This window comes from Macaca mulatta, chromosome 5 (assembly GCF_049350105.2).
Source record: "Macaca mulatta isolate MMU2019108-1 chromosome 5, T2T-MMU8v2.0, whole genome shotgun sequence".
NCBI classification, from domain to species: Eukaryota; Metazoa; Chordata; class Mammalia; order Primates; family Cercopithecidae; genus Macaca; species Macaca mulatta.
Genome location: NC_133410.1, coordinates 165751267 through 165767979, shown reverse-complemented (window position 1 = coordinate 165767979; position 16713 = coordinate 165751267). Strand labels below are relative to the sequence as shown.

The window sequence follows — 16713 nt, the reverse complement described above, 5'->3', positions numbered from 1 at the left end:
CTCAATAATTATTTAGCAATATATTTGACTATTATCTCTGTTTTCCTGATGTACTATAAGCTTTAAGAAGAAGGAATGCTTACATATTAAAGTTATATCATTTGCTAACATATCTTGAAGTCAACAACAGATGTTTAACTGTATCCTCAAGCGGCCTAGTATTGTCTTTATCACAACACTGTAAATATGTAAATGTTCTCTCCACCTGTTAATGTCAACAGGAATGTTTTAAATTATATGTTGCCTTGATGATGTCGTGAGGACAGCATTCTAGCTCATTCTATCAGCACTCTAGAAACATCTAATCTCTCTCAGTTTTATACAATTATACTGTATACATTTTATTATTTCAAGTCAACATGCATTTTACAATAAAGCTTTAATTATATCTATTTCTGAATGTTTTTGTTATGATTTACTTCCAAAAGCAGAATTAGAATTGTGCAATAATTTACATGTTGAAATGATTATTATTACTAATGTAATAATCAAAATTGAATAATCTTCTTTATATTGCTAAGTGAAATAACACTATATTCAATATCTAAAACCCTCACTAACTTAGAACTACCAGCAGATAATAAAAGGTTGAACACTAATCATATTATGACAGTATTGAGTAGTGAGTACTGTACTTTCTGCAAAAACTCATGTAATTTAAAGAATGAGATTAATTTGTTTTCCTTTTCATAATTGGCTGTTCTATGACCTAGGTCAAGAAGACTGTACAGGGAATATTTACTGATGTCCAACTATTTCACACTCTTATTGCTTCCTGCATAGCATAAGGATAAATGGTTTTTAAAATAAGAATATGGGTCAACCACCATCTAAAAACTACCCCAAAACAATGGGTGAACATATATAGATTATATTGTTTATATCTAAAATGTTCAGCCCCAAATGGAATCCTGCCTGAAGTAGAATTTCTTGACATTTGAAAACTACTACCTGAAAGAGTTTTCATTACTAACATAAACAATTAAAAACCTCTCGCTACGAAAATTACATAAAGAAAAATCAAGCATGTCTATCTAATAATTAAAAGTTCAAAAAACTTAGGGAATACAATTCTGTGAAAGACTTAAACATATGAATGTAAAGATAAACTACTTGCTAATTTAAAGTTTTGGCCAAATCTTTTCCACTCTCCCCTTGGCTATGTATTAATTAAAATGTATCTTTGAAATAGAACTTAGCTTTATTTAAAGAATATTACTTACCAGTGCCTTTATAGTATTTTGTACAGTTACCATATTCAATATCTTCCTTTTTGATATCAAATTGAGGCAAGGCAATTTTTTCCAATTGCACAGGATCTCCTGACTGCCAGATAAATCTTAAATCATCAGTTGTGTAACCAACTATAAACAAAAGTAAATAAATATGTTAGTTTAAAATATAATTAATAACGTTTTAAAAATATTTTAGTAATCCAAATTTTAAACATAGCAAAGGAGAGAAAATAAGACCTTCTTATATGAAATTATAGTTTAAAATGTAAAGAGGTAAAATCCATGGCACTAATGGAAATACTAGTACAAGAGTTAAAGATATTCATCTTAAAGAAAGAACATGTTTAAATAATAAGCATATTGCACAGAGTTAAAATCCTAGGACATCATATACAATAACTTATTTCTCTATGTCAGAATTATTTTTTAATGGTCATCAATAAAAAGGTAATAAATAAGTGATGCAAGCTTTCTGAATGTATACATTTACGGTCATGTAATACGCTCCCTGGAACTTTTTTTTTTTTTTTTTTTTGAGACGGAGTCTCGCTCTGTCACCCAGGCTGGAGTGCAGTGGCGCGATCTCGTCTCACTGCAAGCTCCGCCCCCCGGGTTTACGCCATTCTCCTGCCTCAGCCTCCCGAGTAGCTGGGACTACAGGCGCCCACCACCGCGCCCGGCTAGTTTTTTGTATTTTTAGTAGAGACGGGGTTTCACCGTGTTAGCCAGGATGGTCTCGATCTCCTGACCTCGTGATCCGCCCGCCTCGGCCTCCCAAAGTGCTGGGATTACTGGCGTGAGCCACCGCGCCCAGCCCCGCTCCCTGGAATTTTTAAAAGAAATGTAATCATGGAAACATCTAAATTTTTTTAAAAAAATCGTCCGGGCGCGGCGGCTCACACCTGTAATCCCGGCACTTTGGGAGGCCAAGGCGGGTGGATCATGAGGTCAGGAGTTTGAGGCTAGCCTGACCAAGATGGTGAAACCCCATCTCTACTAAAAATACACACACACACACACACACACACACACACACACACACACACACACACACAAAATTAACCAGGCGCGGTGGTGGGTGCATGTAATCCCAGCTACTCGGGAGGCTGAGGCAGGAGAATCAGTTGAACCCACAACGTGGGTGTTGCAGTGAGCCGAACCACTGCACTCTAACCTGGGTGACAGAGCAAGACTCTGTCTCAAAAAATAGTAATAATGATAATAATAATAATAATAACTGCAAAATTCCCTAAAGGAGTTGCATCACCATAGAAGGCTAATACAATAATCCCTCAAAGGGATATAATTACAGCATCATTTCAGCATCCTGAAGCACACACATTTTGGGCTTAGGTATGTGGCTACAATTTAAAGAATTTCACAGCATACACTAGTCTACTATCGAACTCTAAAGTGCATGTATTTTTGAAAGTAATACTTCAGTGCATCCAGTAATGGTATCAAAATGTAAATGCACTGTTGGAAGTTTTATACAAGTACATCTTGACATGCAGGCACTCATATACAATACATACATAAACATAGACATGTGCAAACATATAAACACATACACTTACATGTGCAAAATCTCATTTTATAGTTAGAAAAAGTACTGCTCAAATTTAGGACCCATTTCAGTACATTATTTAAAAAACAACCACAAAGTAACTTTAGACATATAACCTAGAACATATATGCAACATATTTTGCCCGGTAATTATTCTTTACTCTCTGAAGAAATAGACAACCTTATTATAAGATGATCCATGTATTCAGGTTAAACATTCCTTGCATTTGTGTTAATTTTTCGAGGCTTATGTCTTACTTTTATTTTCAAAAGATAAGCATCATGGGAAATTAATTAGTACGTTGTATAAATAATAATTTCAATTAATACACCTAGTGTACCTTTTAATAACTGAAAAAATATATGATCAAATAAACATAAAAAATACAATTTTGTAAAAAAAATTTTTACATTTTTTTTACGTTCATAGAAAATGAATGCTTAGTTAGATTTACAGAATATTTTGCAATGTTTTCCAAATTTTCTGCTAAGAAAATCTGGTTTTAACATCAGAAATGCTATTGAAAATAGGATGTGATTTTCTCTTTCACATTGCCTATATTACTAACTCAAATAATAATGGCAATTGGAATGTTAGAAATATACACCTACATCAATGAACTGAAATAAGACTAGAACAAAAATGATTTATCTTAATACAGCTTAATATAGTATTAATAAAAGAGTAACTATAATTTCCCTAAATATTTTAATGACTATTTATAATCAAAGCACTAGTTTTACCACTGTTATCTAAGATGTCAGTAGAATGTATTACCCAGACATATTAAACACTTTATTTTCATAATCAATTATGTTCTCAATTACATACAGCTCTCCAGTTGCATCTTGCAACGTTGTGTATCCATGGGAAACAAGGTCAAGTCCAAAGGGCATGAAAGAGTAATAGATAACCTGAAAGCAGAAATGGGTCTTAGAAATAATTTAATATACTCTGTCATCCATTGATTTTAGAAGGAAAATATAAATGCACAAATATTAAATATGAAAGAGTACCTCATGCTGACAAGGACATCTCCGTCACGAAAAATAAAAAGGAGGATATTTTCCTGGGTTACATCATGAAAATTGGCACTTTTTTCATTTGCAAAAAATAAATCAGGTTTCCATAAACACTTGTACATCGTTGGATCCACTGTCAGTGCATCTGAACCCCTAAAATCACTGGGGAGCTTCAGCCTGGGGTCATTCCATTTTTGTCTCAGGAAGATGTTAACTCTATAGTCCTGAAGAAAAAGTACATGTGTGCACATGCGTATGTTTGTTGCTTTTTTTAAGAACTTATTCAGTCCCAATACAAAAGGAGTTACAATGATTAGTGGCACAAATATTTTTGTTCTTCCACCATCAACCAGGATCACAACTGCATCACTAAAGGAGAGCTCCATTAGCAGTATAAAGACACTTGTCTCTATGTAATTCCTCTCTGCAGACATTCTGTAGCACTTGCTAGCTCAAACACCAGAATGTAACCTTATCGATAATTCCTTTACCTCTATACAAACACAAATTATTACAGCTGATTAGATGGTAGTACCATAAAAGCATGAGAATCACTAAATATTACTATCATTCTTCCCCAAAATTTTTTGTCCAAGTATACACATATCTTAAAATTAAAATTCATAATGAAATTTAGATTATTACTTAATATCTGATGATCATTGTGACACCTACAAAAATTAATTCAATAATGTCCAAGACTAAAACCTTCACTCATGGAGTGAAGGCTTTCAACAGATACAATGTGGCAAAAGTTTTTATCCATTGCAGGAAGACATGCATGGCCCTCTACTTTAGAGGGAACACACATTAGTTTCAAACATTTTCTAATAAAATGTGAATTATACTACCTTAGCCAAAGCATGTGGCTGATAGCCACTTAACATCATTTTGAACACTCAATAGAATTCATTTCAAATTATCTGCTGAAACACTTCCTTAAAATATACACACTGCAAATTATTCTATTACATTCTGTATTAGTCTGTTCTTATGCTACCAATAAAGACATACCTAAGACTGGGTAATTTATAAAGGAAAGGGGCTTAATTGACTCACAGTTCACATGGCAGGTGAGGCCTCACAATCATGGCGGAAGGTGAAGGAGGAGCAAAGGCATGATTTACATGGTGGCAGGCAAGACAGCATGTACAGGGGACCTCTCCTTTGTAAAACCATGAGATCTCATTAGGCTTATTCATTATCACAAGAACGAAAGGGAAAAGACCTGCCCTCATGATTCAGTTATCTCCCACCAGGTCCCTCCCACAACATGTGAGAATTGTGGGAGCTACAGTTCAAGATGCCATTTGGGTGGGGACACAGCCTAAACATATCACCGCCTTTAGGTGCTGTGTTTTATCAAGGTAAATCACCAAAACCCTATAACTTTGAATTGCTATATGCATTCATAATATGATAAAATATTATGTCCTTAATGTGATATTAAGGTTCAGTATAAGAAATAACCAGATGAAGCTGTGTATATATATTTTACATACTTGTTGTTAAAGCTGTGACCCTTTATTGTGATCAATAACCCTGATATGAAAGTACACAGGATGAATTCCTTATTTAATTTTAAGTTGTTAGAAATATATCACTATCATACCATTATATAGGTATTTACCATGTGCTAAGTATATTTAATGTTAAGTGCTTTACAAAAATCACATTTAATCCTCAGAGTTTACACTATCAAAATGCTCTCCTAATGCTTTTATATGCTTCATATGACTGGAAAATAAGACTTAATTGTGTTTTTCTTTTAGTCTTGTAGCTGGGAAGCTAAACATTAACTCTATTACCAATTGCATTAACAATTTCTCTCTCATATCCTTGTGCAATTATCATTGTATGTCTCTTACACGTTTAGTTCTTTCTCAATTACTTCATTGTATTTTTTGTTATCATATACCTCAACTATTTCTGAAATAGGGATGGATAGAAAATAAAAAAATAACAGTTGAGATATTGCCTTATTCTTGACAAGAGTATTTCAGTATTATTTGGATATAGCTGCCAAAACACACTGCCAATGTGGCTTCCAGAGTTAGAATGCTTTATTTCAGTCTAATATTAGTTTATCTCCTTTTAATAGAATATTACATATATGTATAGGGATATAAGAGTATTAAAACTTTATAGGTATTCTTTATTTATTTACTTTAGTTTTTTATTTTTATTTTTTAAGACAGGGTCTTGCTGTGTTGCCCAGGTTGAAGTGCATTGAAACTATCACAGCTCACTGCAGTCTCAACCTCCAGGGCTCATGCGATCCTCCTCCCTCAGCCTTGGGTAATTTTTTTAAAAAATTATACAGAGATGATATCACATTATGTTGGCCAGGCTGGTCTCGAAAACCTGGGCTCAAGCAAACTTCCCTCCTTGGTCTCACAAAGTACTAGGATTATAGACATGAGCCACCATACTTGGCCACTCACTGGTATTCTTTATCCAGACCAAAACAAATATCTTTTGGAATGTATGCTGGTTGGCCTCTCAGTAAGTAATTTCTAAAGATTTTATAGCAGTATTTTATAATAATATTCTGACAGAAATTAAAGAAATGCTAGTATTGAACTTCAGCATATTTTATATAACTAAAAAAGAAGTCATTCTATATTTTTGGGGTGAAAGTTCATAAATTAAGCCTATATTATACAATATTCCCCTTAAAATGTCCATGCATGCACACAAGTTTTGGAATCATAATTCCATGTTCTACCTATTTTCAAAACGGTATGGTTAACTAATCTAAAATTGCATACCAAAATAAGCTTTGTTTTTAAATTTCTATAGGAATTTTAATAGTGTTTCTCCATGTGAAGTTTACTATTCTAAATCCTTCTTGAAATCTTATGAATGTTTCTACACAACTCAATAATATATTTGTATTTTTTATCAGTATATTAAGTCCAAGCATTTTAATCATTGGAAAGCCGTGCAGGATAGAGAAAAGCCCTACATAGCCTTGCCAAAATAAAAACCATCTATGGGAAAATTAGAAATGATGTAAGAACACTTTATTTATAGTCAACCCCCATGTTTAGTGTTTATATGATCATAAATAACTTTTTTAAAAATTATAATAACCTAATTTATAAAGGCTTGTATAATGGAGACAGCATGGGCTTGGAAATATAAAAGGCCTGATTAAGAGCTCACCTCTAAGTCTTAAAAGCTTTGGCCCTGAGCAAGTTTCTTATCCATTCTGAACTAAGTTTCTTAATATAGTATATACCTACATATATATATATCCTAATGTGAGGATTAAATAAAATACTCAGTGTAAAGGATTAACATAGAACTTGCTATATAACTAAGCAGGTTTCCTTCATTTTCTTCCCATTTTGCATCCTTGCGAATCCAGCTACAGATTAGATCATAGACTTTCAGAAAACATTTATTTAAATTCCATCTAAATCCCTAGGCAATTGACTGGTTGGTTCATTCATTCAAAATTACTTATTAATGATATATTCATTTTCATGATCTGGTTAGCAAGGATACAGCTGTGAGCTCTCCTTGCTTTTGAAAAAACAACTATTTAAGGGATATTGAACATCAGTCAAACATAACTTGAAAAAGCCTATGTAAAAATAAAACAAAAATCAGTTCACAATGGGACATCTAATTTTGACTCTGAAGATGAGTTTAAGCTAACTAATGAATTGACACCTATACTGAGACCTGTAGTTAGAGAAATCTAGGTCTAAATTCTGTGCTAAATAATTTGCTGTATGGGTTTAAGTCAAGTTATTTCACTTCTCTGAGCCTCAAATTCTTTGTCAGTAAAATTAGTCCACAGTTACTCTTAAGAATTAAAGGAGATACTCTACCTAAAGCATGAAACCTGGCCCCAAGTGAGTACTCTCAAAAGTTAATTAATTTTATTATATGTATTATTAACATTATTATCATTATGTCTATTATCACCATTTTGAATATGCAGGCATTACTATTGACGGCATTCCTTTTCTATTGTTGTAAAGATGATACCTAGAAGTTTTAGTTGGCTGCTAAACATTATTAAAGCTAACATTTTACTAACTCTTCAAAAGCTTTTAGAAGGCATTTTTTGTATGTACTAAAACTCAAGCACTACATTTCGGTGCTAGCCATATGGAGATCAACACAAAATGGTACTAGAAAACAAATCTGAGATTTTCAGACTATTATTCAGATTTCACTGACTAGAGATACATGAAGTAACATGGCAAACTTCTTGTGTGGACTACTTGTTTTTATGTTCCAGACTAAATTCAGTGATTAAAGAGGCTAATTTAAAAACTGGTTTTGCCGGACTATGTTAAACAATCATTCCTTCCTTCGTTTGTTCATGAATTCAACAGTTATTTACTAATAAGAACTTCCCAGGTTCAAAGGTCTGAGCTATCAGTCTGAGAGGGATAAGAACATAGGGTCCATATCCTCAGGAAGTGATGATTCAACAAGTCATGAGACAATTGGTAAGGACCCTAAGGGATGTAAGAACAAAGCAATACTTGTTGAGAGAATAAATGATCACGTCAGACACCAGAGATCAGGAAAGGCTGTAGAACATACATCTGGTGAGGTATTCAAAGAGTAAAACTTTGATAGGTATTGGGTGACATGTGGGAAAAGCAGAATAAAGACAGAGGCAAAAAGATACCACTTCTTAATCAGTTTCATCAACAATACAAAAGAATGATTAAATATCAAGATAGAGAAAATGGCCCAAACAATTCAAGATCATCACTAAACAGGGACCAAGCAAGAGACAGTGGAAAGGTAGAAGTTAAAACCAAGGCCAAGAAATATACAAAGAACTCTTGAAACTCAACAGTTTCAAGAATCAGAAAACAAACAACTCAATTTAAAAATCCACAAAAGACCTAAACAGATACTACCCAAAGAATATATACAGATGGCAAATAAGCATATGAAAAGATGTTCAACATCCTATGACATCAGGGAAATGCAAATTAAAAGAACAATCAGATACCACTACACGCCTATTTGAATGGCCAAAATCCAGAACGGTGACAATAACAAACGCTGGCAAGGATGTGGAGAAAGTAGAAAAAACTCATTCACTGTTGATAAAAATGAAAAACTGTTCAGCCACTTTGGAGACAGTTAGTGGTTTCTTTTTTTTTTTTTTTTTTTTTTTTGAGAAGGAGTCTCGCTCTGTCGCCCAGGCTGGAGTGCAGTGAGATGAGGCCGCCACCACGCCCGGCTAGGTTTTTGTATTTGCTTTTTAGTAGAGACGTAGTTTCACCGTGTTAGCCAGGATGGTCTCGATCTCCTGACCTCGTGATCCGCCCGTCTCGGCCTCCAAAAGTGCTGGGATTACAGGCTTGAGCCACCGCGCCCGGCCAGTTAGTGGTTTCTTACAAAACGAAACATACTTTTACCATATGATCCAGCAATCACATACTTGGTATTCACCCAAAGGAGCTGAATACACGTCAGCACAAAACCCTTCACTTGGATGTTTACTGTAGCTTTATTCATAATTGATGAAAATGTCATTCGGTAGATAAATGGGTAAGCAAACTGTGGTACATTCAGACAATGGAATATTATTCAGTGCTAAAAAGAACTGAACTATCAAGCCATGAAAAGATACGGTGAAACATTAAATGCATATCACTGAGTGAAAGATGCCAATCTGAAAAGGGTACATAATGTACGATTCCAATTATCTGACATTCTGGAAAAGGCAAAACTATGGAGACAGTAAAAAAGATTAGTGATGCCAGAATTTAGAGAGGAGAAAGGGATCAACAGGCAAAGCACAGATGATTTTTAGGGCAGTGAGACTCTTCTGTATGATACTATAATGGTGAATCTTTATCATTATACATTTGGCAAAACCCACAGAATGTTCTAAACTAGGGATGAAACCTAATATCAAAGATAAACTTTGGAGGATAATGTCTACTTATGTTTGATAACAAATGTAGCAATTTGGTGTGTTTATCCATTCATTTACTAAATGACATTTTTGTCAATTACCAATAAAGCTACAATAAAGTCTACATTGAGTCTACTTTTAAAAGTGGATGAAAAAAATACCATAAACAAAATCAAAGTCAAGAAATACAAGGTTAAGAAAAAAAAATCCAAAATTTTAAGATAAGGCAAAAATATTGTTTGTTCTTTCAATATCACACTAAAACAATGTCTAACAAGCCCACCTTAATGCATGTGATTCTCCAGGACAATGTAACTTTGAATTGCTATTTTCTATTGATTAGGGCTATGACTGTAAAATTAGATAACTTTTTAAAAATTGATGTTACTAATGATTTCTGTCTTGTAGAAAAAAAATTCCCCAAGACTATGCCTATACATCTCTTTCAGCATTATTTCTTTCACAGTAGTCTCTTGAATTCTTCCTTGAATCAGCTTCACATGCTGTTGGTTCCTTTATTAGTGTATCAAATAAATCATTGATATGTCTTCACTATAAGTCTGTCTTAAACTTTTAAAAATTAAATACTTTCCTCAAAGAGCTAAACACAGAATTTCTATGATTCAGCAATTCCAATCCTAGGTATATACCCCCAAAAATTGAAAGCAGACACTCCAAAGAATACATTTGTACACTCATGTTCATAGCAACATTATTTACAATAGCCAAAAGGTGAAAATAACCCATTTCCATTAACAGATATGTACATGCACACACAATGGAATATTATTTGGCCATAAAAAAGGAATGAAATTCTGATACATGTTACAACATGCATGAACCTTCAAAACATTACCAAAAAAATATCAAGACTAAGAATAGGTTTGTTCAAAATTATTAGTTAGAGCAGGAATACAGAACAAAAGCAAAAACAAGAAACACAAAACTACCTGGGAGGGTAAGCACTTAAAGGACTGGCTAGAAGACCAAAAAAGAAAAAAATCCTAAGAATGTGATTTCACAAAACCAAAAGAAAAAAAGCTTTGTGATGGTCAACAGCAGTAAGTACCACTGAAGGTCAAGTACAAAAACAAACAAACAAAAAAACACTGACTACTTTCAGCAAATGAGGAAGCCACTGAAGATTGTAGCAAAAACATTTTTGGTACAGTGGTATATCAAAAACAAAATTGCAGGGGATTAAGGAGTGAATGGAAGACAAAGTTCTCTTCTATATAAGATGGGGATAAAAATCATACACTCACAACATAGAGTTTTAGGAAGAATTCAGTGAGATGCTATATGCAAAGTACATGAACTGCACCTGGAGATACTAGGTGCTAAAAAACTTTTTCATTTTATTAGGAAATATCCTTTATGTTGTTGTTATTCCTTTGTAATGTTTGTAGAGTGCTTAATATGCTTTTTTTTGCTTCAAAAAATTCTGCATATAGTGTAACATATTTGGGTTTCTCTGTACTGAGATGATCTACCTACAATTACTTTGAACAGTCATTCACCTCTAGATCTCAAATCTCAACACAGTGCTAACACACATTTTTTAGCATCTCCTATACTCTTCTTCTTGCTTTAAGCTGTACCTTGTAACCTCAATACACCACAAAAAAAAGCTCAAATGGGTCTCTACTTACTCCAATTATTATTATTTTAAATAGAATTGCATCAGAGTCATATTCCAATGAGCATCACCGAAACTGGAAATTGCCTACTTCACTGGTTCATTCAATGTATCGTCCTGATTATTATGTCTTATTTCATTTTGAAGCTACTTCAAAGATGCTTTTCTATTAGTTATGAGGTCATATAATATTATGATTCGACACAAGTTCCAGCAAGCTTATGTATCTAAGAATATTTCAAATCTTTACAATTTAATAGTTTGGATTGAACATTCATTAAAAGATAAAAGCTCATTAGTTATATGCTTTGGTTAGTGTTTTATGAGTATTTTCAAATAATTACTAGTTATTGGCATTTCAAATGCTTTATATTAAGATAACCATCTTTGAAAACTATTTTCATTTTCAATTATTCAATCACAGTAATTATAGCTCTATCATTTATTTTGCAAGAAACAAATTCCCATCAGAAACAGACTTCTTTTATGAGTGGGAAATTACTTAATTGCTTTTAAAGTACTTGGTGACAAATACTACTCATTGTTCATTCCAAATAGCACACTATTAATCATTATCTGGAAAAATGGATGGTCTCCAAAAACTTTTAGAACCAATTAACACCCAAATTAAACTATTTCTTCAAGTCAATACAACATTTCACAACAAGACACTATATTCAGTTAAGTTTCTTAAATGATATTTTAATATTAAGAACTGTTTATATTTTGTAATGTTGTTAGAATAGTTCACATATGTAATCTTTAATTCATTTGTTTTATTTTCATTACGGCAAAAATTAGCATTCAAATAAATAAAAGAGATCAGCTCTTATAGCATCTGGCAGCATTATAATTAAAGTTCTGTCAATAGGGCTATTAAAAGGCTGGTTTGAAAAGGATTTAAAATTTAGCCTCTAGTCAGGTTAAAATTTCATATAAGAACTGCAGGTTAACAGAATGCCTGTAAAAGCTCTTAGGTTATATATTAGTGATTTTTCTCAATATATCATTTTCCAAGGTTTTTAGTTAAAGATTCTTCAGTGACACCTTATGGATAATTAATTTTTCTAGATCTATACCCACGGTTCATTTCTATTAGGAGTGCCTGCTAGGTGGTGGCATGGTGCCACACTACACAGGAAACCCCATAAAGAATAGTAATCTGCTGAGTCTGGGTATAAGAAGCGTCCAATACACTTCTATTAAATACAGGAATGACGAAATGCCTTCTGTATCATGTTGACAGTTCAGTTCAGCAAGTTTTCTAGCATTCTTCATACCATTAGTTTAATTTTTTTCATATCCATTAATAAAAATAACCGAATTACTGGGAAGAGAAAACAAAACTTGGACATTTTTCATCTTTCCTCAATGCCTAATACAGTACTCTTACTTGTGAAATTTAATCACCAATGCTTCCAAATAATATAGCTTGAAGAAAAAAGGTAATGTGGAAAGTATTCATAATAAATTGTTCGGTTTCATGTACATACACTAAAAAGGGGTAACTTTGACATAGAGAAAGGAATAAAGTGTATTTTAACTACTAAAAACATATATATATATATATATATATATATATATTTAAAAATTACATCCTTAATAGAATTAACCTTAATGAGTGAGAGGTTTAAACAATTACTCAATAAAATACAACTGATTAGTCTGGCATTTTCATATATGGAAAAAGTTATGTTATAATCAGATAATCCTTCAGCTGGACTTGGGAGGAAGTTATATGCATCAGATAAACCTCTAGAAGAATTCAGAAGAAAAAAAATACTAATAAATTCTCATCAGCATATGCACTAGTTTCCAATTGCCACTGTCACGAAATTAACAAAAACAGTGGCTTAAAGCACCACAAATTTAGTATCTTACAGTTCCGTAGCTTAGAAGACCAAAATCATGTTCACTGAGCTAAAGTCAAGTGTTCTGTCTGAAGGGCTGGTTCCTTTGAAGCGTCTGAGGAAAGAACCAGTTTCCTTGGCTTCTTCAGCTTCTGGAGGTCACCTGCATTCCTTGAGTCATGGCCCCTTCCTTGCATGACTACCGCTTCATGCTTCCTGCATCACAGCTACTACCACTGACCCTCATCTTGCTGTCTCTGTCTTACAAGAATGCTAGCAATTATACTGGCTCAACTTGAAGAAACTGGGATAGTCACCCCCGATCTCCAAATATTTAATTTAATCACATCTGAAATGTCCCTTTTATCATATAAAACAGCATATCCACAGGTTTGAAAAGGATATAAAATTTAGCCTCTAGTGAGATTAGAAATTTCATATAAGGATTGTGATTAACGGTGATTAGGACATGAACATCTTTAGCGGGTTATTATTCAGCCAACAACATTCAGCTATTATTCATCCTGAAGATGAATAACATGAGAAAAATAAATATGAAATCAGTTTGATGTTTATGATTTTACATCTAAGATGTAAAATCTACTAAGATGTGAAACAAAAAATGGGATAAATATGTCTAATATTATTCTACAACAAATTCTATTATTCTATAATACATGCTTTAAAACAACAAAAGCAAAATATAAAGAATAGTAAACTAAGGTAAGTTTTAAGGAAAGCATTTTAAATCTAAATATAAAAATAGATAAAATAAAATTGTTTTAAAACAACAAAGATGAGCAATTATCAAAAACTAGAATCAAGCATTTTTAGTGAATCCCAAACATGATTTTTTTCTTGACAGTCACAGCTGTGTTTCCCAAAAGGAGTTGCAATCTATTATTAAAATAAACAAAAAGTCATGGAACAAAAAGGCATAGAAAGTCTGACAGGATCATGAATTATAGTGCAATAATAATTCAATATAATTACAAAGCATGCCTAAACTAAAGAAAGAAAATGGATTGTATAAACAGGCTTTTATTTCCATGAAAGAGCTCTTATGTATTTCTGATAAGGCAAAGTGTCAGTGTATAGATTATGACAATACACCATCCCAGTTTTCCCCACGTAAGTTCAATAGTTCACATTTATATTATGAAAATCCTGCTGATTAAAGCCAAAGTTAGGAACTGAATGGAAACTCAACAAATATTGTAAGGATAACTGTAGAACAGATGTCACCTAGCCCCTGACAAATCATTCTTCTCACTGTTTTGAATGCTCTTATTTCAGCTGTCACAAGCAGTAGTACGTAAACTGATGGAACTAGAACTGACTGTTCCAGGAACTTCAAATTGGGATGATAACATTTATTCGACGATTTTGGTGACACTAGTGTTTATGTTGGTAAATACCACTTAGAGTACTGATAAGTATACCTTACAAAAATGTAAGTTAGCAAAATACAAACGAGCACACAGACATGAGAAATAGGAACTATAAAGCTTCACAATGAGGCCATAAAACAGGCTGAAGAAGCATACAGCCACAGAGATATGGAAGAGCTTAAGGTTTATTAATATGGCTGTAATTTTTCCTCCACTACACAATTATAGTTTATGAATAATGTGAGATGACTTCTAGTTTAGCCAGCAACATTCGGCATCTAAATTTAGAGAAAACAAAAAGCAGAAAGAATTTTTTTTCAAATAGAATTGGTTAAACTTTCCTGACAATAACATTAATGCCAATAACCTTGCTTGCTTCTTTCTTTGATAATCAACATTATCCACTGATGAAATGGGTTGCCTCTCTTCCTTTAAAAGTTGCCCTCCATCTTTCTGACACCTGACTTGTGGCTATTCATGTTATATCTACTCCCAGGCTCTGTGTTCTGCATTGTGCTTTCTTTAATAAGCACTACTGGCTGAAGCAGAATGGTTTGAACTTCAGAGGAAAGTACAGGGCAATACTGAAGCTTTTTAAATGTTAAGACTTCCTTTGGCACGATCTCAGCTCACTGCAACCTCCACCTCCTGGATTCAAGTGATTCTCCAGCCTCAGCCTCCCAAGTAGCTGGGATTACTGGTGCGCATCACCATGCCCGGCTAATTTTTGTTGTTGTTGTTGTATTTTTAGTACAGACGAGGTTCACAGTGTTGGCTAGGCTGGTCCTGTACTCCTGACCTCAAGTGATCCACCTGCCTTGGCTTCCCAAGTTGCTGGGATTGCAGGCATGAGCCACTGTGCCCGGCCAGGACTTCCTTTATTTTTGTTAGTTTTGAAGAAGTATCCTCTCATAATATAACTCCTGTCCAGACATGAATACCCTTTTGGGTTACACTTTTGAGTCATAACTATTATTTTCTGACCATTGTTTATAACAAATTATGAAGAATAAGTGTTGCCTATTTTTTTTTCCTTTGGAAGATATTTTAATGTTACTCATATAATAACTCATGCTTTCCTAACTAGTAAGCAACAAGGTAATAGAGCATTTGCCTTGAGAAGACTGAGCAAATATATAAAATATGACCGTAAAATGATGTATGTGTACAATTCTACTTTATAAGGGTATATAAAATAAATATTACCGGAAGCAAAAAAGAATAATTATGATAAAATGGAATATTTACATCTATTTAATGAGTATAGTTCTGATCTTAAACATTTAGGCTATGTCTGGTCAATACAAAGTGAAGGGCAGATTGGTTTTCATCCAGGCTATATGATCAAATAAATAACAAATATAAATAATTTGACTCTTTTAGACAAAGGTTTCCAAAGCTTTCAAAATTACACTCTGTAGTAATGACATTATTCAGTCTGTTATTAAGACATCTAAATGCTCAACATTAGTCTACTGTTTAAATTTGTTCCACCAACCATTTTACTTAACTAAGCAAATAGCAAATTTATTTGTTCATTTATTCATTCACTATTAGCTAATATAAAAAATATTTACTTACGTGTTCATTATTTATTGAGTGACTGTCTTCTGTATTTTATGGAAAATGAAGAAGTAGAATACATGATTGCTAATTTTATGAGTTTTATAGTCGATTAGAGAATAAAAGGAATACATACAAAAATAATTTAATTACAGTATAGAAGCTATTAAACAGGCAAATAATAGAGATGCAAAACCTAGATTGAAAAGAGTGCACAAAGTGAGTAAGAACAGCCATAAAAATTTCTGTTTAGAAGATAGGAGAAGATCAAGAACAAAAAGCAAGGGTAAAGACTCCACAGTGAGAATTTATTGAATATGGTGCCAAGGGTAAGTTCTTCTTGGCTAACTACTGGGATGGGTCTGTGCACAAGAGTGAGAGGATATAATATTAGAAATGATGAAATATTTTATCATAATCATCAAAACTCTGTAAAAAATTATTTAAATATTGCATGTTCCCTGGTATTCTCAACTCAATATAATCATGTAACTACTAATGAGACCTACCAGAATTCCTTCCTGATATTTGGAAGGAATT

The 16713-nt window shown here is 33.1% G+C and overlaps 1 protein-coding gene across 1 annotated transcript in view; it reads right to left on the bottom strand.

Moving 5' to 3' along the window:
• Window positions 1–16713, bottom strand: part of GLRB (glycine receptor beta) — a 90421-nt gene that overhangs the window by 25511 nt on the left and 48197 nt on the right. The window contains 3 exon segments of the mRNA NM_001266452.1: window positions 1224–1364; window positions 3635–3717; window positions 3820–4049. Coding sequence (NP_001253381.1) covers window positions 1224–1364; window positions 3635–3717; window positions 3820–4049 — 454 coding nt within the window.